The 23324-nt window shown below is 40.8% G+C and overlaps 1 protein-coding gene across 2 annotated transcripts in view; it reads left to right on the top strand.

Moving 5' to 3' along the window:
- The first annotated feature begins 358 nt into the window (after nucleotides 1-358).
- Nucleotides 359-23324, top strand: part of LOC139545720 (disabled homolog 2-interacting protein-like) — a 93821-nt gene continuing 70855 nt past the window's right edge. The window contains exon 1 of one of the 2 annotated variants that reach the window (XM_071353785.1): nucleotides 359-629. In XM_071353785.1, coding sequence (XP_071209886.1) covers nucleotides 590-629 — 40 coding nt within the window. In that variant the 5' untranslated portion in view covers nucleotides 359-589. The remainder of the gene's footprint in view (nucleotides 630-23324) is intronic. The other variant, XM_071353784.1, reaches the window with a different exon arrangement.

Genomic DNA, 23324 nt, shown 5'->3' with positions numbered 1-23324 from the left:
TAGCCTATTTCCTTTCCTCACCACTGGAGGTCTCAAGTTTCAATTACAACATTTATTGTAATTCTTTCACAGTACGCTGTAATAATGGCTAACCGTGACCACAGGACTCAAAATGGAAATTAATTGATCTAATCCATCAATTTGCCTGCTACTGCTTGTTTTTGCTCAGTAGCGCCCTTAGCTGTGGTCCTGCATCACCACGTGTTCATGTAGTAGAGGATCTGGTTGTCGCTGGCCATTGGTCAGGATCTCAGAGAACTGAAGTGAGAGGGATTCTGAACTTGTTAAGTGACCGTCTGGTGAAAGGCAGATGATAAAAAATGTGCTGTGTCTTTAAGAGTTGAGGAGCGAGAGCTGGCAGTGAGGCCCTATGTTGAGCCCAACTTAATCATAGACTTGGAAAGGCTGCCAGATGTATCACAGCAGCAGCCAGAACACAGCACAGCTGCCCCTGCAAAACCAGGCAGCGCTACTCACTCTGGTAGGCGGGAGACGAGGCTAGGTTTCTGTGCCTCACTCCATTCTACATCCGCACACACACAAACACAATTGGCAGAGAGGAGCATGCCTCATTCGGTGCTTTGAAGTTATGGAGTTGGACAACGCGGCCGAACTGGAGAGCTACAATGGTAAGGGCAACTTGTTAAATCAAGCAGACAACCTGTTGAAATCTGCTTCAGTCCCCGTGGCAATGGGAGCTTTGAGATCAGCAAGACTGGCGGCTGTTCTCTTTGTGCTTCTTTTTCACTCATTTCCAGATTGGAGTTCTAGTGAAGTGGGGTTGTTTGCTGTTGATGCAGATTGCTTGTGGAATTCCTATGAATCAAATGTTTTGTTCGAGTAGACAGAGCAGATGCCGGGGGGGTACTAATACTGTATTCAAGAGGATGTTTGACGCTACTAGGACGAATTCTTAGTCCATATGAATGCTTTAGTCAAAAAAAGTGAGTGGACACTTTTTGCTTAGAATGCTGTCTGCAACAAGAGATTCATATAAATATTCTTCTGTCTCAGAATAAAGTCAAGCAATCTGTGCCGCAACTGGATTTCCACTCTGTAATCTGTGAGCTGAATGACCCATACAAATCTGTTTTTGCATCTTCTAAAGAATAGCATGAATATTGTGCAAAGTACGCAGCACCGGTTCAAGTGTGAGGACGTGTAGGACTCATTACATTTTTGAGAACGGAGACGTAATTGTTTGCCTTGAAAGCTTGTACATTTATTTAACATTTTCAGGAGAACAACTGTTCAATGAACGGTTGAGGATAAATTCTACTTTGTATCATATACCGATCAACTTGAAGTGTGGCTTTAGTTTCAACATGAGTCCAGGTTAGAATATTTCTAGAGCCACACTTGGCTGACTTGGATTTATTCCGTTTTATTAGCCGGGCTCTGTGCCACTTTAACATTTGTCACGAGAATACCATACCAAAACCACTGTTTGGCCCAACTTTCCTTGGAAATATTAAAATCCCACAACTATCTGCTTCACCTCATTTGAAGTAATTGTCTAGTATCTACAGTACACACTCTAGTATGAGTTAAAATAGCCATCCATCCTGATGCTCAGGCAGTCTTCCTCCAGTGTAAAATTGTCTGGGTTCTAAACAACCCTTGATGCACCAGTATGTAATCTATACACCTCTTTGTTCATGACTGCCAGGTGAGCTTTTTGTGTGACTGCCAATGAATTCATGCCAGTTCCCTGATATGATCAACACATTTTCTTATACTGTTCTTTAGTACGTTAGCGTTTGAATGAATTTGAAGGGAGACATCAGCCTATTTTTCTATTTAACATGCCCCATGGTTAATGTGAATGCATATCTTTGCATTTCTAGCTTCATGAGCATGCAATGTTGTGGTGTGATGAATAATTCATTTTATTAGCACTTGCAGGAGTCACTGTCAGTACTAGAATATCCTTGCGAACAGTCTAGAAAGATACTGGTACGGGCCTTTTTGACTACTACTATGGCTGAAAAACACAATCATAAATTCCTCCTCAAATATGAATGAATGATGTGCTGAAATATCGATATCAACAGTCAATTTGACATAATGCTATCTCATCGTTCTCTAAAGTATCCAGAACAATTTGTTTTTTTAACACTAAGGGATTACATGCTCCAGACAGCCTGCATTAGCCCTAGATGTAACACAAAGAGTTAGCATAATCTTGATGACATATCAAAATTGACATAATCTGCTTTAGCATGAAATTAGAGTCAACATTTTAATGCTGTGTTGCAATGGCGAGTTGACGATTGCCTAGAGATGGGACAATAAAGCGAAAATGATCGATACCAATCACTGATCGCAGGCACTTTGCTGATATCGTTCTTTACGATAAATAGCCTACACTACAGAAATGGGAAGTTTGAAATGAAATAAGTTTGCTAATAATATTACTTAATTAATATTGAGTGATTGTTAATGGTACAATTGATAGCTACAACCATTACATTTAAGTAGTTTAAAGGATAAAAAAATGTGTGTACATTAACGTTATAAACATGTTGTTCTATTTATCATTATCGCGGCAATTTATCACGATATGGATATCGCGATATTTGTCCATATTGTCCAGCTCTACAATAGCCTATGATGCATTTGTTATTTTAGTTTGAGAGATGATCTCAAAATCAAACTTTTTTGTCACATGCGCGCAATACAATAAGTGTAGACCTTACCATGAAATGCTTACTCACAAGCCCTTAACCAACAGTCCACCTCAAGAAGATTTAAGTAAATATTTACCAAATAAACTAAAGTAAATAATAATAACACAATAAAATAACAATAACAAGGCTATATACAGGGAGTACCGGTACCAAGTCAATGTGTGGGGGTACAGGTTAGTTGAGGTAATTTGAACATGTAGGTAGGGGTGAAGTGACTGCATAGATAATAAACAGCGAGTAGCAGCAGTGTACAAAACAAATGGAGGGGGCGGGGTGTCAATGTAAATAGTCCGGTGGCCATTTTGATTTAATTGTTCAGCAGTCTTATGGCTTGGGGGTAGAAGCTGTTAAGGAGCCTTTTGGTCCTAGACTTGGCGCTCTGGTACCACTTGCCATGCGGTAGCAGAGAAATCAGTCTATGACTTGGTTGATTGGAGTCTGTGACAATTTGTTGGGCTTTCCTCTGACCCCACCTATTATATAGGTCCTGGATGGCAGGAAGCTTGGCCCTGGTGATCTGGTGATATACTGGGCTGTACGCACTACCCTCTGTAGCGCCTTACGGTCAGATTCCGAACAGTTGCCATATCAGGCGGGTCAGAATGCTCTCGATGGTGCAGCTGAGGATCTGGATCTTAACTCTATTGTTGGGGAAACCTAACACTATTTTTGGGAGAGGTTCTCTTCTGCACAGTTGAACCAATCCAGTAAATGGGGAGGAGTTAAGATGGAGTGTCGCCTTGTTAACGTCCAAAAGCGGAAGTCACAGGCTCTCTTTAATTTCACCTGAAAACAGGATGCATACGGTTGTCTACCGGCCCCGCAGAGGGTACTGTTGGGGAGAAAGAACAGATGTACATACAGTACCTCAGTGGCATTACACTTGGGTCCCATCTGTTGTTCATCTTGTCATTTAGATGTCTCCCTAGTACCCAAAGTTGTCATATTCACTGCCAACATTTAGATACAGAATGTCTTACAAGCCGAAAACCAAAGAACCTAACCACTCAGGCGTATTGCAAACGTAATCAAAAAAGTATAAAATTGTAATGTGTTGTACGGCGGCTTACAAAAATCTCCCATGTTTATTTTTTAACTTTTTTTTAAGCAAGTTAACAAGTTTTTATCCCCTCTTACATGGAAGGATATGTCTGCTCGGGATGAGTCCCCCCTCCAGATTGAACAATTATTCCAGTGTACATAAGTGTCTGCCTTATTTCTGTGACCAAAAACACAAATAGTTTTTGTACCAAATAGAAGTCTATTTGCATATTGTATCAATTACAATGCCCTCAAAAAACATGGTACGGCTTGCTAATGCTTTTTGAGTTAAAAATGGTGGTGAAGCCCAGCAAGCTCTGAAAGTGTAAAAAAAGATGAGGATTGTGGATGACATTTTATTGGATCCCAGTCCATTTTCGCCCTCTTGAAAAGAAAAGTGCTTGCCTCTGAATTTAATGGGATGACTGACTGAACAATGGTGCACTTCTTTTTGACTCAACCTTGTGGGAGTTGAACTGCGTAGATGCATTACTTATCTCGCTTTAAACTGACAGATGTTACATTTTAACTTTTTTAGTCTATGCAATGGTATTTGTTGTGTTTCTAAATCCACGTGGTTTATCCTGTACTGTTGTGAAAGTATGTTTTACATGAAGGCTAGCTGACAATTGCTCTTCCCATGTTATGAAGGTGAAAAGGCTGCCACTTCTCAATTTTAATCGTCATTCTTCGGCTTGTCTTTGAATCAAGTAACAAGTCTAAGCTGTCGTTGCTCATGCTATGTGCTTCTGTGGTTTTACTTTGGCACTTCAATTCACCTTGAAGGCAAGGGAGGGATTCGAGAGATTTTACATTTCTATTAAATGTTTGCAGTAATGATAAGAGTCCTTTTCAGCTCAGTTGTACTGATTTTAGTTGTCAAATATGAAGATCATAGTTTGACTAAATTAGGCTACAAGGTGTGACAAAATATTGCCCTTGGTGTGAAATATTTGACCTGTTGGACTGTTGAGCTACCGAAGAGGGGGGAAAAAAATAAACAAACATCCTTTTACTATAGATCTCGTGCTCCATCTTTGACATATAAGCATGTGGGCTTGTGACGTTTGAAGTTCGAATTCCTTCGGAGAGGGCTCAGCTAGCCGTCATACGTCAGGGCAATTTGCTGACCTCACATGCTGCACACAAGTGTCTTTGTCTGCAAAAGAGCAGCTGTATAAATCCTCTGCCCAATCTTCTCTGTTTCTATAGTCCTCCGCTCAGGATGTTCTGTCTCGCACAGCTTGTTAGGCCAATAGACTGGAGTGCACCATGCAGTGAGAGACAATGATAGACTCATAGCAATGGGCTGTAGACCAGGCGATGGTGTCAGACCAGAGATGCAGGCCAGTTTATTTCGAATCAGTCTGTAGCCATTTTTCACCCTCTATTTATACTCATTATACATGTTTTACTGGGCTTTTTTGTCTTCAAGAGATCCAGGGCTGGAAGTATAACGCCCTATATTTGCTTAAAGCCCAGTGGATTGCTGGGATTAAAAATATGAATGTTTATGAAAATGTTGCTGTCTGCGGTCAATAAACAGTGTACAAGTTCAGACATACCAGTTGCAGTGACAGCATAGAAAGAAAAATATTTTACAAAATTCAGAATTGTATTATCCCTCTTTGTGGACCATGAAGCTCCCTTGTTCAAGAGACTGGATAAAAACACTTCCCAAAACGAGGCCATATTTTCAAAGCCCTGTATTATTATCAATCTTATGTAAGGTGAAGAAAATTATACATTTGTCTATGCCTCTTTTTAAAGGGTCAAGCCACAGTTGAAACAATAAAGTGTTGTCACTGTTTTGGTAAAACGTAGAGGGGTGGGCCTGGAGAAATATATAACCACTCTCAAATTCATAGACAGAGCTATGGACTGACCATCCATGATATCACAGTCGTTTTAACCAATATTTGAGGCTAGCACATTTGGTACCTTGGAAGTTGTGGGAACATATGTTTTTGGTTTGCCATTGGTTCTGGGAACGAAGCCATAATTTTCCCGACCGGTAAAAATGAATGCTTTTTTAAACATTCTGAGAATGGAAGTTAACTTTTCTCCAGTTCTGGGAATGTACATTTTTTAGGTTGCAGGGGGGTTCTGAGGAAGTTTTACTAAGGTTCCCTAAACTATTTCCTGGGAGGTTTTATAAAAGTCCTGAGAATGGAAATTATAGGTTATTTGAAGGAAATTAAATACATTTTCTGAGAACATTCTCTAAATGTTGTGAAAGTTTTGAATATAATGTAAAGGTTATTTGGAGGTTTTCCTTAACTTTCACTGAATGTTTCAATAAGACTTAATAAACCTGCTATCTTAGTTTGGGTTAAAGGTAAACATCACTTTTCTTACTTCATATTCAAAATCTCCAGTACCACCCCAACATCAACATATGTGAAAATGGCACGTTTCTATGTTTTGTAGTAAAAAAGATAGATATGTGTTTCCAATGACATCATCAACCAATTAGTAGACAACTAGTAGGAAGTGCCTACTCACAATTGGTAAAAATCACATGAATAACAAAACATAGAAACGTAGCATTTTCACATGTTGATGTTGGGATTGGGCTGGAGACGATGAATATGAAGTTGAAAAATGTTGACTTTTCCCTTTAGCTGTTCTGAACTCCAGGCACAGATGGGACAAATGGAAATGAATTTGCTTAGGCATTAATCATGCAAACACATTTCTTTTTTTATTTTGGCACGGTGTCATTGAGATTCAAACCTGTGATATTCTGTTCTCTGTCTTTGGAATTAGTCCTCAGCTAGCAAGCCATGTTTTTTTTAAACTCCTACAAAGCTGCTCATTTTAGTGTATAAAAACAGACCCCATTTCAATGGAAACACTCATTAGGATCAGGAGTGGCCAATTAGTGAGCCAACACACCTAAATAGGCTTGGGTGGTATCCATATTCTCATACCTTCATACCAACCTTATGCCATACCGGGATATTCTGTAATTGTCAACGGTGGGTGTAGCTGGTGCATGGAAGTCAGGCGCAGGAGAGCAGAGATGAGTGAACATGAAGCACTTTACTGAGGCAAATAGTAAGACCAGAACGCAACAGCGTCACCAAAACCAAATGTCCAAAACAAGTAAGGCAGCACAAAGTACCGCAAACAAAGTATAAAGTACAGGCTGCCACAAAACACAGTTAATACATAAAAACCTGGCGCTAACCAGCCGGAAGCGTGCCAACCTCGACAAATAAGCAATACCCCACACAGACATGGAGGGAACAGAGGGCTAAATACACATAGTAATTATGAGGAGACGTAAACCAGGTGTGGAGGAAAACAAGACAAAACAAATGGAAAATGAAAGGTGGAGCGGCGATGGCTAGAAGACCGGTGACGTCGACCGCCGAACGCCGCCCAAACAAGGAGAGGAACCGACTTCGGCGGAAGTCGTGACAGTAATACTGGCACTGAACATAAGGGGTGCAGTTTTTGAACCCCACAGCCTCTAATCCAAAGGTTAACAATGCTAACAAGTAGATGTAAAATCCCATAGAGAATGCTAAATAAATGCTAACGAGTGCTTTGCGAACATTTTGTACAGTCTCTGACCTAAACTATTTTCAGGACAGACATCACAGCTCAAAAAGTTATACAAGTATCAAAAAGATGCTACTCACAGTTTGCTGCACGCACAAAACAAATATTAGACAGCAAGGATCTAGATCCAGGAGGGGATTCTCTGCTGTTACCAAGCAAAACTTGATTTTGGATGAAGCTAACTAGCTACTAAATTAGCAAACCAAATGCACAACTGCAGAGCATTTGTCACATTTTAGACAGTTATAACATATCCAGCTGGCAAACATTTAGTTGTGAATTCCATACTGTATTGAAAAAACATTCCGTGGCTATTTACAAACACCCCAGTATATATATATATATATATATATATATATATATATATATATATATATAGTATACTGACCAAGCTTACACCTTAACACACTTAACAAGATAAAGGACAGAGTTTTGTTGACACTGAGAACGGAATCTATGTTTTAAAATAACATTCTTAGAACGTTCTTTGAACGTTACTAATGTTTTCTTGTGGTTTTTATGGAACATTTTCTTAATGTTCTGAGAACATGAGTTGTAATAGAACCCAGAGGAAACCTGTCGAAAACATTATGCTGAAGTATTGTAATTCCCACAGAAGAATTTTTCCTTCTTAATGTTCTCTGAACTAGTACATTGCCGAAATGAAATGTAACCATGTTAGATATTTTTAAGAAACATTCAGTTAAAGTAAGAAATACCAATATATTTTTTGTTCCTTAAATGTGCTGAGAATCTTCCAAAGCCAATTAACTATCCTGCACCATTCCCAGAAAGTTATGGGAAGGTTGTATGCAAAATATCCATATGACAACCACGCTCTCACAAAATTCTTAAGAAACATATGGTTCTCAGAATGTTAAGTGCTAGCTGGGTATACAGTGTTTGTTTACATGTACTTCTTACAAACATTGGAGTAAAACAAGTTTATATTTTGGGTTCTGATGGGGTACGACAGTTGAACTAAGATATTTATAAGTTATATTATACATACTTTTGTGTATATACACAGTATAGTGTATGTGGACAGTCCTTCAAATTAGTGGATTAGACTATTTCAGCCACACCCGTTGGTGTATAAAACAGGTGACAGGTGTATAAAATTGAGCACACAGCCCTGCCATCTCCATAGACAAACATTGGCAGTAGAATGGCCTTACTGAAGAGCTCTGTGACTTTGAACGTGGCACCGTCATAGGATACCTGTCACGCCCTGACTTTAGTTATCTATGTTTTCTGTATTATTTTGGTCAGGTCAGGGTGTGATGTGGGGGGGTATGCTTGTTTGACCTGTCTAGGATTTTTGTATGTCATGGGGTGTTTGTTAGTCAAGGCATATTGTAGGTCTATGGTGGCCTGAATTGGTTCCCAATCAGAGACAGCTGTTTATCGTTGTCTCTGATTGGGGATCCTATTTAGGTTGCCATTTCCGTTTAGGTTTTGTGGGTTATTGTCTGTGTAGTTGCATGTCAGCACTTGTGTATTATAGCTGCACGTTCGTTTTGTTATTGTGTTAGTTTGTTCAGTGTTATTTCTTTATGAAAAGAAGTATGTATTCATATCACGCTGCGCCTTAGTCTCATCGTTATGACGAACGTGACAATACCACCTTTCCAACAAGTCATTTCGTCAAATTTCTGCCCTGCTAGAAATGCCCCGGTCAACTGTAAGTGCTGTTATTGTGAAGTATAAATGTCTAACCGCAACAACGGCTCAGCCGCGAAGTGGTAGGCCACACTAGCTCACAGAACGGGACCGCCGACTGATGAAGCGCATAGCACCTAAAAATCGTCTGTCCTCTGTTGTAACACTCACTACCGTGTTCCAAACTGCCTTTGGAAACAACGTCAGCCCAAAAACTGTTTGCCGCCATTGGACTCTGGAGCAGTGGAAACACGTTCTCTGAGGTGATGAATCACGCTTCAGCATCTGGCATTCCGACGGACGAATCTGGGTTTGGTGGATGCCAGAAGAACGCTAGCTGCCCCAATGCATAGTGCCAACTGTAAAGTTTGGTGGAGGAGGAATAATGGTCTGGAACTGTTTTTCACGGTTCGGGCTAGGACCCTTAGTTCCAGCGAAGGGAAATCTTAACGCTACAGCATACAATGACATTCTAGACGGTTCTGAGCTTCCAACTTTGTGGCAACCGTATGGGGAAGGCCCTTTTCTGTTTCAACATGACAATGCCCCGTGCACAAAGATGTCCATACAGAAATGGTTTGTCGAGATTGGTATGGAAGAACTTGACTGGCCTGCACAGAGCCCTGACCTCAACCCCATCGAAACCTTTGGGATGAATTGGAACGCCGACTGCGAGCCAGGTCAAATCGCCCAACATCAGTGCCTAACCTCACTAATGCTCTTGTTGCCTCACTAGTCCCTGCAGAAATGTTCCAACATCTAGTGGAAAGCCTTCGCAGAAGAGTGGATGGAGGCTGTTATAGCAGCAAAGGGGGGACCAACTCCATATTAATGCCCATGATTTTGGAATGAGATGTTCGTAAAGGTGTCCACATACTTTTGGTAATGTAGGTTATCAATAATCCAAATATTGCCCCTTTTTTAAGCACATTTCACAAGGCTTGTGAAGCCTGCCTTCTCAGTTGTAACTGGTACTTTAGAGAGGGACTTCAGGTCCAGGGCCAGCTTGGGCCTACTCACTCTATACTCTGCCCTCTGATTGGCTCTTCTAAGCCAGGAATGTAGCTCTCTGCAGCATTTGTTCCCCTGAATGCCACAGAGGGAGAGAGTATTTCTGTAACCCAGTACCCAAACAGCTCCTGAACAGAAAAATCCCTAATTTATTTTCTTTACTCTTGAAAGAGGGAGGGACAGAACTCGGAGAAGCAATCTTGACTTTGTCATGGGTACTTCTGTGACTGCCTCTGGGTTGAGAGGAGGGGAAATGGCATGGGACATTTTGGATTGCTCCAATTTACTAGTCAGCTTACAGAGGAAGTCACTCTCTTTCTTTGAAGTGAGAAATTAGAAAAAGTCCTCTGAAGTTTTCCTTCATCCATACACCTTTCTCACGTGTGATCTTTAAAATAAAATTTGTGTTCTTTGTGGAAGACGGACAGTGAAATCCACAGTGTGCATTCCAACCACAAAACTCCAGAGTCAGCAATGCTTCTAAATGCTTTGTTTTCAAATCTAGTTTACCGCCATTGTAATGCCCGTATAGAAATGACAGCAGGTTGCTCTTCGATCATGCCAAGTTGTGACTTCACCACCCATAAGTCACCAAAGTGAAGTTCTTCTTTGCAGTATGTTTTGTATAATCCTCCCATCAGTAGTCACATTTCAATACTCTGAAACAAGCCACAGAAATGTGGCAAGGCTGTAAGAGCCCGTAAACTTTAGTGAAACCATGGGGAATGAGGATTTTTATTTTTTTAATTTTTTTGCTGTTTGCTTTATGTGCTGTGTTGAAGTGCGTTTCTCTTAAATGTTTTTCAAATTTGGTTGGTTGCTGTATGTACCCTATCTAGTGATTTGTGTGTTGGAATTTTGTGTCTCTTGACTGCTCTGAATCATACTGCTTTGCAGAAACAACAGTTCCCTACCAGTTTACCACCAACTGGCTCGAGAAGGTGCCTCCAGAGAGAAAGTACACAACACTGCTTATTATCCTCCCATCAGGGTATTATTTCCGCAAACTTTTTCCACCCTGGGTTTTAGAATAATCCACTCCTTTACTAAACTCTCTCACTCCTAGAATCTTCTCTGTGCTCAAACAGAAAGCTAGAAATGTAGCTTAGAGGATAAGTTAAAGGGAAATTCACCCATTTTGAATGTTATATTGTTTTTGTGCATCTGAGCAATGTTCTATTGATTCCTGGGGTGTTTTCATGTGTATCTGAGCTATTCGCCATTCAAGCAGGCAGAAATACAGCCAGTATGATGAGTTTTGCATCATATGCTCGGGAACTTGAGGAAAGTTTCAGAAATGTTGCAACCCTAATCTTTACATGTAGACACACCGTCAGCATGCTAATGATAAGCTTTCTAATCCAGATGAAGGCTTTGACTATCTTTTCATCCTAAAACAACCATCTGTGATAAGTGTAGCTAGAATACCATCAATGTTAATCTGAAGATTTGAAGATAAAGATTGTGCTGTGAATAGGTTGTTCCACAGGATTAATATTAAAATATAGGAACATTTAATGCAATGTTGTGTATAATGCCTGATTGTCTGGCTCTGACTCTGCCGTAAAGGCTGACTTGGTGTGAGAAGTTAGCTGCTTCAGTAGGTGACAGGCCCAATGTTAGTCCTGGCAAATGGAGTCCTCAGATTTTTGGATGTTGTACTGTAGGTGTTCATTGTTTTTAACAATTTTTGTAAAAAAAAAAAATGTTAAAGTTTCTTTTTAACACGAGAAAAAGGAATGAAAGCCAATGGAGAATTTGCTAACTGAAGCGTTAGCAAAGTTTTCGTTGGCCAGAGCTGGGTGGAGTAATAAGCTGATTACTGGAGTTTAGAATAATCCTTCATTTGGTATCACTAATTAGATTTGAGTATAAAGATATCCTTCACTGTAATGGTGAGTATCAGAGTCTCAAGTAGAACCATCTTGGATTTAAAAGCAAACAGTTTGGCTTTCTGAGGGTCTATCTCTACTGCATGTATTTTGGATGATTTACAGGCTAATATCTCACATTGGCCATACTCACAACTACTAAAAAGATTGGAACAGCATGCAGACTCAAGTAGGTCACCCAGATCTCTCTGTTTCCTGCTCCTAAGACAATTTCTGCATCATGGCATGAAACACCTCTGCCTGTATTTCTGGCCTGGCCTCTGCTTTAAACGATGACAGCTTTTGGAACACGAATGATTTGAGCGAACTCCAGAGATTAGTTTTGTTTTTGGAAGAGCAGAGTTGTGGAGCATTCAGGGCCCCCAGGCTTTTCACAGAAGCCTTTCACAGCAGCAGCGGGCAGGCAGGAGGGAGCAGCACTAGGTTTGAAGGAGCATACCAGACTGAGGGGTGGGTGACTGAGCGTATGTGACATGCTTAAGAGGGCTAGAATTCCAAAGGGGTTTGATCCTATTACAGCTGTATTACCATCCCCCCCAGAGGCATGAATTGCAATTTATGAAGGCTGAAAAAACGACCAACTGAAAGATGTCAAGGCGTCATGTGTCCTCTAAACTGCTTGCAGCATGGCAGGGATTTTTTAGGGACTGGAGGTTGTTGGAACATTCTTTCAGGGATGCATGTTAGGGAGATTACAAATATTGTACTTTTTTTCCTTAAACTATTTTTTTGTGAAATTGTTTTTGTGAGTATGAACATGTATTTTTGCAGCATTTGTTATGTATAAACACTAGACAGTACACACAGTAGCTTATTACTGCATTATTGGCCATATACACGTAGTGTACAAAACATTAAGAGCACTTCCTAATATTGTGTTGCACTACTCTCTCCCTCTTGCCCTCAGAACAGCCTCAATTCATCGGGGCATGGACTCTACAAGGTGTCGAAAGCGTTCCACAGGGATGCTGAACCCAATGCTTCCCACAGTTGTCAAGTTGGCTGGTTGTCCTTTGAGTGGTGGACCATTCTTGGTACACACAGGAAACTGTTGACCGTGAAAAACCAAGCAGTGCTGCAGTACTTGAGACAAACTTTTGCACTTGGCACCTACTAGGGCTGTGGTGGTCATGCACTTTTGTCAGATGGTTATTGTCATGCAAAAGACTGCCGGTCTCACGGTAATTGAGCGTTAATGAACATAAACACGTTTAGTATCTCCAGGCGTCCACGCATACAAGCTGCATACAAGCCGCTGATGTGCACCTTTTGGAACATCTACATTTAAAAAAGTAAAATAAATCAATTTAATGTACACCCTTATTTTAGTCAAGTCTAAAGAAAAATTATGTTGTGAAGAAAATCTATTTCCAAAGAACAGAATATGAGTTTGCCTACTGTATATTTTCTGGCTATGCTCCATGCCATAGGCTGTAGGCTTGTTCATTTAGCTGACAAGATATACCATTATTTTATATTATATGATTTTATAGTAAAAAGAATGTAATTGAACTTAGCTGAAGCGAGTGCACATATGAAGTTGCTATGTTGAGTGTAAAAGTTATCATTTGAAACAGGTCTTAAAAGCTAGATTTAGAGTTATTGGGCACATTTAGTTGTGAATGATACAAATCTTAGGAATCAAAACATATTATGGGCTGCTTGATTTAACTATAGGCTATTGATGATTTGAGAAAGTTGAAAAAAAAGCGTTCCTTGCCTCAGGCTGTATAGCTGTTCTCTCAAGTGATCATATTTTCACCCATCAGACTATTCTCAATTAAATCTTGTCTTTGCGAATATGTCAAATTAGTTTTGATTTATAATCAAATGGACAGCGGAAAAAAAGACATGCCATCTGTATGCACTCGAATAGCAAATTGCGGCCACGCGCTTTCCTGTCGGTCCATTTCTCAGTGAAGCCTGCTAGGCTACTTCAGTTTTATAGCTGAGCTGTGCTTCATATGAGCAGCCGAGAAATAAATATAACAACACTTATATTACTCCGTGCATCAACCACTGTTTGAGGAGCATGCTCTCGCTGGGCGCTGGTGATATTCCGGCCTAAACTCTGTACGCCAGGGGCTCTCCAACCCTGTTCCTGCAGCTACCCAGTGCTTAATTTGGGAAACCAAGTGAAATCTGTTCGGGAACATTGATAGTAACATGATTTTGCAACAAAACATATTTCACTAAACTGTTGATGGCCAGCCTCTCTGCACGACCAAGAAAAGAATAAAGGAGAGATAGATGGAAACGCATGGTGGTGGATATTCGGTATAGCTAAAGGTAATGTGCCACCCAATTACTGATGAAAATATAAAACTTTCCCTACTCAAAATCAAATACAAATTCACTATAATTGTAGGCTACCTATAAGCCACTCTACACAAGCAATGAACCAACAGCATCGCCTAGGGCTATACGTTCTCTCCCAGACTAATGGATAGACATTTTGGAGCCTAGCATAAGGTAATGAGTCTACCCAGTATGCATAATAATACAGTCCACACTCAAAGACGATTACTCTAATTGATTTATAATTTTGGAGAATAGGCTAGCCGCGAGACCAATTATGTACTAAAGACATCGTGAATCAGTTTAGTTTCTGCCATGCGTAATATGTGGTAGGCTATGAATTGCATAAGGCAGAATCATAACTTTATAAAAATGTTTAAAAATTCTGTCTTGTCTCATAAGCCTATGCTTATGTATAAGCTCTAATATGTGTATGGGCGTTTTGAATTAATCATCACCTTAGAAAGCGCTGTCCATTTTGTTGTGACAATGACCATGTTTTACAATCAGTTTCAACCTGCTTTTGAACTTATTTTTTTCAAATTGATCATCACAGTGAGGTGAGTTTTAAAAGCACGTACTGTTTTGATGAGTGTGTGATTTTTGTATATTTTTTTTATTGTATTTGATTTGCCTTGATGTCAGAGTGGGTAGAGGGACAATAGAGCCCTGCGTACCAGACCATTAGGACCTGATGGTCATCAGCAAGTTGGGTACTAACAAAGCATGTCTAGAGTGTATAAAAGGAGATTACCATGACTCAACGGTCACCTGGAATTTTACTGTGGTCATGACTCGTGACTGCCGGTGTAGAGGTAAAACAGTCGCCGCAACAGCCCTAACCATACCCCGTTCAAAGGCACTTAAATATTTAGTCTTGCCAATTCACCCACTGAATGCCACACACACAATCCATAGCTGTGTTCGAATAATCATACTAACCGCAATAACGGACTATTTGTGAAGTGAATTGAGTATGTAGTATGCTTATTGGTCATAATATGGATCTAGTTAGTATGCCATAAGTTCCCGGATGTCGTACTAAATTCACCAAAATACGACGTATACATGAAGTGGACACTATTTCCGTGCTTTTAGGAAATAGAAATACGGCAATTCTTACGAAAACGGACGTTGCTTCACAATGTTTTCAGATTTGAAGAAAATGGCGGAAAATATGCAGCCAAAGTCCGAGGAAATGAGAAAACAAATTCATTGCTTTAACTAATTATTAAGCAAAGTAATGACTTTTCAAATAAGTTACGTTACACGTTATATTGGCTGACAATTTGTTAGCTACGCTATCCTTACGAACTGCATAGCATTACAGCAGTAGGTACCTGTATGTTAGCTAGCTACCTAATGTTAGTTGGCTACTAATACATTGAACTTGCCAGGCAGTATTATTAACTATATGCTATCTAACTACCCAACGTTTATTGACTAGATCATTCTTAGCTAAGCGGTATAATCGTTGTGCGTTTCAATGGACAATGTTCATTCTGGCTATCTACTCTGATTTCAGAGCACTCTCGCGCAGGATAACTAACTAATTTAGGAATGCTCAACACACGTTGAATATGGCCTGTAAACGTCGGCAAAAAAAGCGTAATTAAATTGTTGCCAGCAGCACAGGTACAGTCACCAACATTCTAGATATCATGAACACCGACTAACCAGCTCTGCTAGGGCGAGTAAAATGGTCAGAGTGAGGTTCTCAGTCTCATTTGTGTCTGGAAGTAGCTAGCCAACATTAGCCAGTTAGCTTGGGTGCTTGACTGCCGTTGAACGCTCGCTCTGCTCAACCCTACTCCTCGGCCAAAGTGTCCAGTGTGCGCTCTGAATGCTCCGAATTTATGAACGGACAATCTGACAACTCTGGCACTCCAGATAGAATTTAGGAACACAACTGAAATTGTTAAATGTTTAGCTAGTCATTTGCTATGCTAACAAGCTAGCATGAGGTTCCACAGCAACAGCATCAACTTCTGGTAGACAGGCGAAGCTCTAGAACGCTCAACTGAAACGATACAATTCGTTTACAGTATACTAAAATGCACTGATACAATGTACTATATACTCATTAATTATGTAGTATACAGTATGTTAGCATGGGTATTCGAACACAGCTCTAGGCTCAATTGTCTCGAAGCTTAGAAATCCTTCTTTAATCTGTCTCCTCCCCTTCATCTACACTGATTGAAGTGGATATAACAAGTGACATCAATAAGGGATCATAGCTTTCACCTAGTCAGTCTGCCATGGAAAGAGCAAAGATTAAAAAAAAAATGTTTTGTACACTCAGTGTATAGGCCTATGTAGACATTTGTTGTGACTGGGGTGAAACTGGGTCAGCCCAAACATATTTTAATTGTTTTTGTCTGTGCGCTTGGATTGTTGTGGGAAGTAAGTGGATCTGGAGGCTGACAATCCAGCATTCCAGTGTGTTTGTTGGACCCTGTCCTTTTGCTGACACAAATGCATTGACTGGGTGTATTTTAAATCACTAGGGGAAAGTTAACAAGTCGTCTTGATTGGAATTATATCATGTTTTGGCAACTGACATTGTTAGTGGATTGGTTTGAGGGGGGGGATTATTATACCCGTAGGCACTCAATCAACAGATAAATTAGTTTGAAGTTCAGAATTTCAAATGAAAATGTATTTGTCACGTACCGAATACAGCAGGTAGACCTTACCGTGAAATGCTTATTTACAAGCCCTTAACTAACAATGCAGTTAAGAGAAATTAGAGTTAAATATTTACTGAATAAACTAACGCAATAAAATAACAATAACGAGGCTATGTATACAGGGGGTACCGGTACCGAGTCAATGTGCGGGGGTACAGGTTTGTCGAGGTAATTGAGGTAATATGTACATGTAGGTAGGGGTAAAGTGACTGCATACATAATCAATGAGTAGCAGCAGGGTAAAAAAAGGGGAGGGTCAATGCAAATAGTCTGGGTAGCCATTTGATTAGCTGTTCAGCAGTCTCATGGCCTGGGTGTAGAAGCTGTTAAGTCTTTTGGACCTAGACTTGGTGCTCCGGTACCGCTTGCCGTGAGGTAGCAGAGAAAACAGTCTATGACTACGGTGGCTGGAGTCTTTTTGGCAATATTTAGGGCCTTTCTCTGACACCGCCTGGTATAGAGGTCCTGGATCGCAGGAAGCTTGGCCCCAGTGATGTACTGGGCCGTACACACTACCCTTTGTAGCGCCTTGTGGTCAGATGCCAAGCAGTTGCTATACCAGGCAATGGTGCAACCAGTCAGGATGCCCTCGATGGTGCAGCTGTAGAACTTTTTGAGGATCTGAGGACCCATGCCAAATCTTTTCAGTCTCCTGAGGAGGAATAGGCGTTGTCGTGCCCTCTTCACGACTGTCTTGGTGTGTTTGGACCATGATCGTTTTTTGGCGATGTTGACAACAAGGAACTCTCGACCTGCTCCACGATAGCCCCGTCAATAAGAATGGGAGAATGCTCAGCCCTCTTAGGCTGTTTCATCGTTTTCGGTGATCAGGCCCACCGCCGTTGTGTCGTCGGCAAACTTAATGATGGTGTTGGAATCGTGCTTGGCCACGCAGTTGTGGGTGAACAAGGAGTACACGAGGGGACTAAGCACGCACCCCTGAGGGGCCCCCGTGTTGAGGATCAGCTTGGCAGATGTTGTTGCCTACCCTTACCACCCGGGGGCGCCCCGTCAGGAAGTCCAGGATCCAGTTGCAGAGGGAGATGTTTAGTCCCACGGTCCTCAGCTTAGTGATGAGCTTTGAGGGCACTATGGTGTTGAACGCTGAGCTATAGTCAATGAACAGCATTCTCACGTAGGTGTTCCTTTTGTCCATGTGTGAAAGGGCAGTGTGGAGTGGAATCAAGATTGCGTCATCTGTGGATCTGTTGGAGCGGTATACGAATTTGATGATGGTGTTGATGTGAGCCATGACCAGCCTTTCAAAGCACTTCATGGCTACAGACGTGAGTGCTACGGGTCGGTAGTCACTTAGGCAGGTTACCTTGGTGTTCTTGGGCACAGGGACTATGGTGGTCTGTTTGAAACATGTTGGTATTGCTGACTTGGCCAGGGACAGGTTGAAAATGTCAGTGAAGACACATGCCAGTTGGTCAGCGCATGCTCTGAGTAGACATCCTTGTGTCCCGTCTTGTGAATGTTGACCTGTTTAATGGTCTTGCTCACATCGGCTACAGAGAGCGTGATCACACAGTCGTCCGGCACAGATGGTGCTCTAATGCATGCTTCAGTGTTGCTTGCCTTGAAGAGCACATAGAAGTAATTTAGCTCGTCTGGTAGGCTTGTGTCACTGGGCAGCTCGCGGCTGGGCTTCCCTTTGTAGTCCATAATAGTTTGCATCTCTGCCACATCCGACGAGAGGCAGAGCCAGTGTAGTAGGATTACATTTTAGTCCTGTATTGACTATTTTTGATGGTTTGTCGGAGGGCATAGCGGCATTTCTTATAAGCGTCCGGATTAGAGTCCCGCTCCTTGAAAGCCTTTTAGCTCAGTGCGGATGTTGCCTGAAATCCATGGCTTCTGGTTGGGGTATGTACGTACGGTCACTGTGGGGATGATGTCATCGATGCACTTATTGATGAATCCGGTGACTGATGTGGTGTAGTCCTCAATCCCGGAACATATTCCAGTCTGTGCTAGCAAAACAGTCCTGTAGCTTAGCATCTGCTTCATCTGATTACTACCGTATTGAGCAAGTCACTGGTACTTCCCGCTTTAGTTTTTCCTTGTTTAGCAGGAATCAGGAGGATAGAATTATGGTCTGATTTGCCAAAAGGAGGACGAGGGAGAGCTTTGTACCGTCTCTGTGTATGGAGTAAAGGTGGTCTAGAGTTTCTTTTGTTGCTCTGGTGACATGCTGATAGAAATTAGGTAAAACGGATTTAAGTTTTCTTGCATTAAAATCCTTGGCCGCTAGGAACGCCACCTCTGGATGAGCATTTTCTTGTTTGCTTATGGCCTTATGAAGCGCGGTCTTAGTGCCAGCATCTGCTTGTGGTGGTAAATAGACAGCTACGGAAAATATAGATGAAAACTCTCTTGGTAAATAGTGTGGTCTACAGCTTATCAGATACTCAGGTGAGCAAAACCTTGAGACTTCTTTAATATTAGTTTTCGCGCACCAGCTGTTATTGACAAATTGACACAGACCACTACCCTTTATCTTACTGGAGGTAGCGGTCTCTCTTGCCAATGCATGGAAAACCCAGCCAACTGTATATCATCCTTGTCGTCGTTCAGCCACTTCTCTGTATTAATTTCAGTGATATTACAGTTTTTAATGTCCCGTTTGTAGTATAGTCTCGAACGGAGCTTATCCAGTTTATTCTCTAATGACTGCACTTATGTCAATAGGACGGATGGTAGAGGCGGGTTACCCACTCGCCGACGAAATCTCACAAGGAATTTAACTAAGCATGGATGTTGATGCAAGCAAAATGCACAGAGAAGTGATGTTGTCATTATTTATCCTCTGTTTTGATGAATTTAGAAGGCTAATAAGAATCTGGCACTTCACTTGTCTTCGAGTAAAAAAATTTTTAAACATCAACACACTCTGCAGTGTAGTTCTACCTTGAGGCAGTATGCCTAATTCTCAAAGTTATTCACTGTTCCCAGTCCAGAAAACCATTGGCCGTGTCTGAAATCTGGCTTGCCTACTTCTTACTTAATTAAACTGCGTTCTGTGTACTAATTGTACTATGTACTATTTAGCACTAACTGTTTAGTAAAACGTATGCATTATACCATGGCCAAAACCTATTACTTTTGGTGCATTCAAGACAACTGAGAATTCAGAAACAAAACAAGCTCAGACTGGGAAAAATTGTCACGTCGGGGAAGTCTGAGCTCAATGATGATGCCCGAGTTTCTGACTTGTAATTCCGAGTTGGATGACCGTTCAAACATTTAATAAAAATGTTGGAACACGTTTCTACCCCGAGTTCCCAGTTTCATTGAACGCGCCATCAGTTAAGCCTTCACATGTGAACCAGAATGGATTGTCTGTAGCCCAACCCAGTGACATTTCACTGCAACTGAGTGGTGTTGTTTTGGGCTTACATAAGTTAAGTAGATAGCTGTCCCTCTCCATCTTTTGGAGGATGCATGCACTCAAAGAATGGCCTCTATTGGTTGACCTAGCCAACTATAGCTACGTTTACAGTGGGTTCTTATTTAAAAGTTGCGTCATAGCACAGCTTGCGAGATGCTGCGGAATGTTCTGGCACATTGGAGTGCATGATATCGTAGTATTTTACTGTCAGCCATTGTTGCAAGTAATGCTTGTTCAACCACCAGAGGGCATCTTTGAGGGCTTCTTTGTGAAGCTTGTTGGTGCTTGCTTACTTTTCCAAATAATCCTAGAGGCCCATGCAGGCCAGACATTTTTATTGCTATATCCTTTCCAAAAGAGCATATTCCAAGGTTTTTAATTAACCTAGTTTTGCCAAACACCACAGCAGTTTTTACAGATGGTCTCTCTTTCAAAATATGTTTTCCTAGAATATATGCAGCTCCATGCCTACTGATGACAAATACCCATTTGGGGAGAATAACCTTTCTATTATATTCTGTTATATTCCATCGTATTCATATTGTAAAGGGCTGTGGCATATAAGCATGTGATTAACAAGTTAATTTCAGTGACATGGCGCAGCCATAGCCCCATCTAGAAGAGAAAGAAACGCACACCTATTTAGGCGAGGTGCTGGCTAGCGGAGTAGAAAACTTGAAAATAAAGGAGAGCCGCACACTCTAGGAGCTCAGATGCAAAATTTTATTACCAACGTTTCGACAGTAAAGCTGTCTTCATCAGGGTATAATCACAAACACTGTGGGATGACTCGTTTATATAGTGTCAAAAGACACACAGGTGTCTGTAATCATGGCCAAGAGTGGCCTAATATCATTGGTTAATTCTCAAATGGATAGTAAAACAAATGGATAGCATACGATCATAGATTCATGTTAGACTACACAAGCTTACAAACAATTACAATGGCAAAGTCACAATAATCACAAGAATGGCTTCAGATCAAAGTCTACGTAGTCATAGCCCCAACTACTATAGCGCGGATAAATACATCGTAAAACATGCTATTCTGTTTTGTGATTTGTGTTTTATTAAATTGCTTTATTGGACACTTTAAATATAATCAAGCATTTTAGTTATAAAAGGTAATAGCAAAATTAGCCTTGAATATTTAATGAATAAACCGCAACATGTTGGCTAAAGCGATTTGAATTTGACTGTTTTTAATCTTGGCTGTACTAAAGACTTTAAAAGCTTTTTTTGTTAAAACAGACTAAATGGCATTTATTGTAAATTATTATTGTATTTGTTGTGCTGTTTATACTGTTTGAAATTTGGCTTAATTCAATTGATTACAATTATGGTGTTTTTATTCCAAGAAACTAAAATGCATTTCACAATTTCTTAAGAAGACCTCTGGGTTTCCGTTAGGAAAATGTGGCGCTGTACAACGTGACCAGTCGGTAGTAGGCCTAGGCTACTAAGTGACTGCGAGTGAAGAGCAAAATAAAAAATGTACTGTGTGCGAACAGAAATAGAGAAACAGAAAATCTTACACTATTGCTCTTAATTCAATCACCCTCTTCATCATTCAGTTCATTCAAATTTAATTGTAATACATTTTGTCACTCACCTTCATCTCCAAATCGCTTTTGCATGCGCTCCAAAGGGATAACATGATATAGGTTCATTAAATAATCGAAAGGAAACAGTATTTATTAGCCTAGTGGATATGCAGTACCAGTCAAAAGTTTGGACACACCTTACTCATTCAAGGGTTTTTCTTAGTAAAAAAAAAAGAAGATTTTCTACATTGTAGAATAATAGTGAAGACATCACAACTATGAAATAACACATATGGAATCATGTAGTAACCAAAAGTGTTAAACCAATCAAAATATGTTTTAGATTTTATATTCTTCAAAGTAACCACCCTTTGCCTTGATGACAGCTTTGCATTCTCTTAACCAGCTTCACCTGGAATGCTTTTCCAACAGTCTTGAAGGACTTCCCACACATGCTGAGCACTTGTTGGATGCTTTTCCTTCACTCTCTGGTCCAACTCTTCCAAAACCATCTTAATTGGGTTGAGATCGGGTGATTGTGGAGGCCAGGTCATCTGATGCAGCACTCCATCACTCTCCTTGGTCAAATAACCCTTACACAGCCTGGAGGTGTGTTGGGTCATTGTCCTGTTGAAAAACAAATGATAGTCCCACTAAGCGCAAACCAGATGGGATGGCGTATCTTTGCAGAATGCTGTGGTCGCCATGCTGGTTGAGGGTGCCTTGAATTCTAAATAAATCACAGACATTGTCACCAACAAAGCACCATCACACCTCCTCCTCCATGCTTCACGGTGGGAACCACACATGCAGAGATAATCTGTTCACCTACTCTGCGTCACACAAAGACACGGTCGTTGGAACCAAAAATCTCAAATTTGGACTCATCAGACCAAAGGACAAATTCCCACTGGTCTAATGTCCATTCATGTTTCTTGGCCCAAGCAAGTGTCTTCTTAATGGTGTCCTTTGGTAGTGTTTTTTTTCAGCAATTCGACCATGAAGGCCTGATTCACGAAGTCTCCTCTGAACAGTTGATGTTGATGTGTCTGTTACTTGAACTCTGAAGCATTTATTTGGGCTGCAATTTCTGAGGCTGGTAACTCTAATGAACTTATCCTCTGCAGCAGAGGTAACTCTGGGTCTTCCTTTCCTGTGGCGGTCCTCATGAGAGCCAACTTTCATCATAGCGCTTGGTTTTTGCGACTGCACTCGAATAAACGTTCAGTTCTTGAAATGTTCCGCATTGACTGACCTTCATGTCTTTAAAGTAATGATGGACTGTTGTTTCTCTTTGCTTATTTGAGCTGTTCTTGCCATATGGACTTCTGTATACCCCCCTACCTTGTCACAAAACAACTGATTGGCTCAAACATATTAAGAAGGTAAGAATGGGCTGATGGTTGGGATGTGGAATTGGAGACAAGTGGGAGTGGAGTTAGAATGATGGTCAAAGATAAAGTAATAAAAAATTTAAGTCAAAAATAAAACATAATTAAAAGTAAGTTTGAATGACACTGAGGGCCAGT

Source organism: Salvelinus alpinus, chromosome 19 (genome assembly GCF_045679555.1).
Source record: "Salvelinus alpinus chromosome 19, SLU_Salpinus.1, whole genome shotgun sequence".
NCBI classification, from domain to species: Eukaryota; Metazoa; Chordata; class Actinopteri; order Salmoniformes; family Salmonidae; genus Salvelinus; species Salvelinus alpinus.
This window is presented reverse-complemented; position numbering and strand designations above follow the sequence as displayed.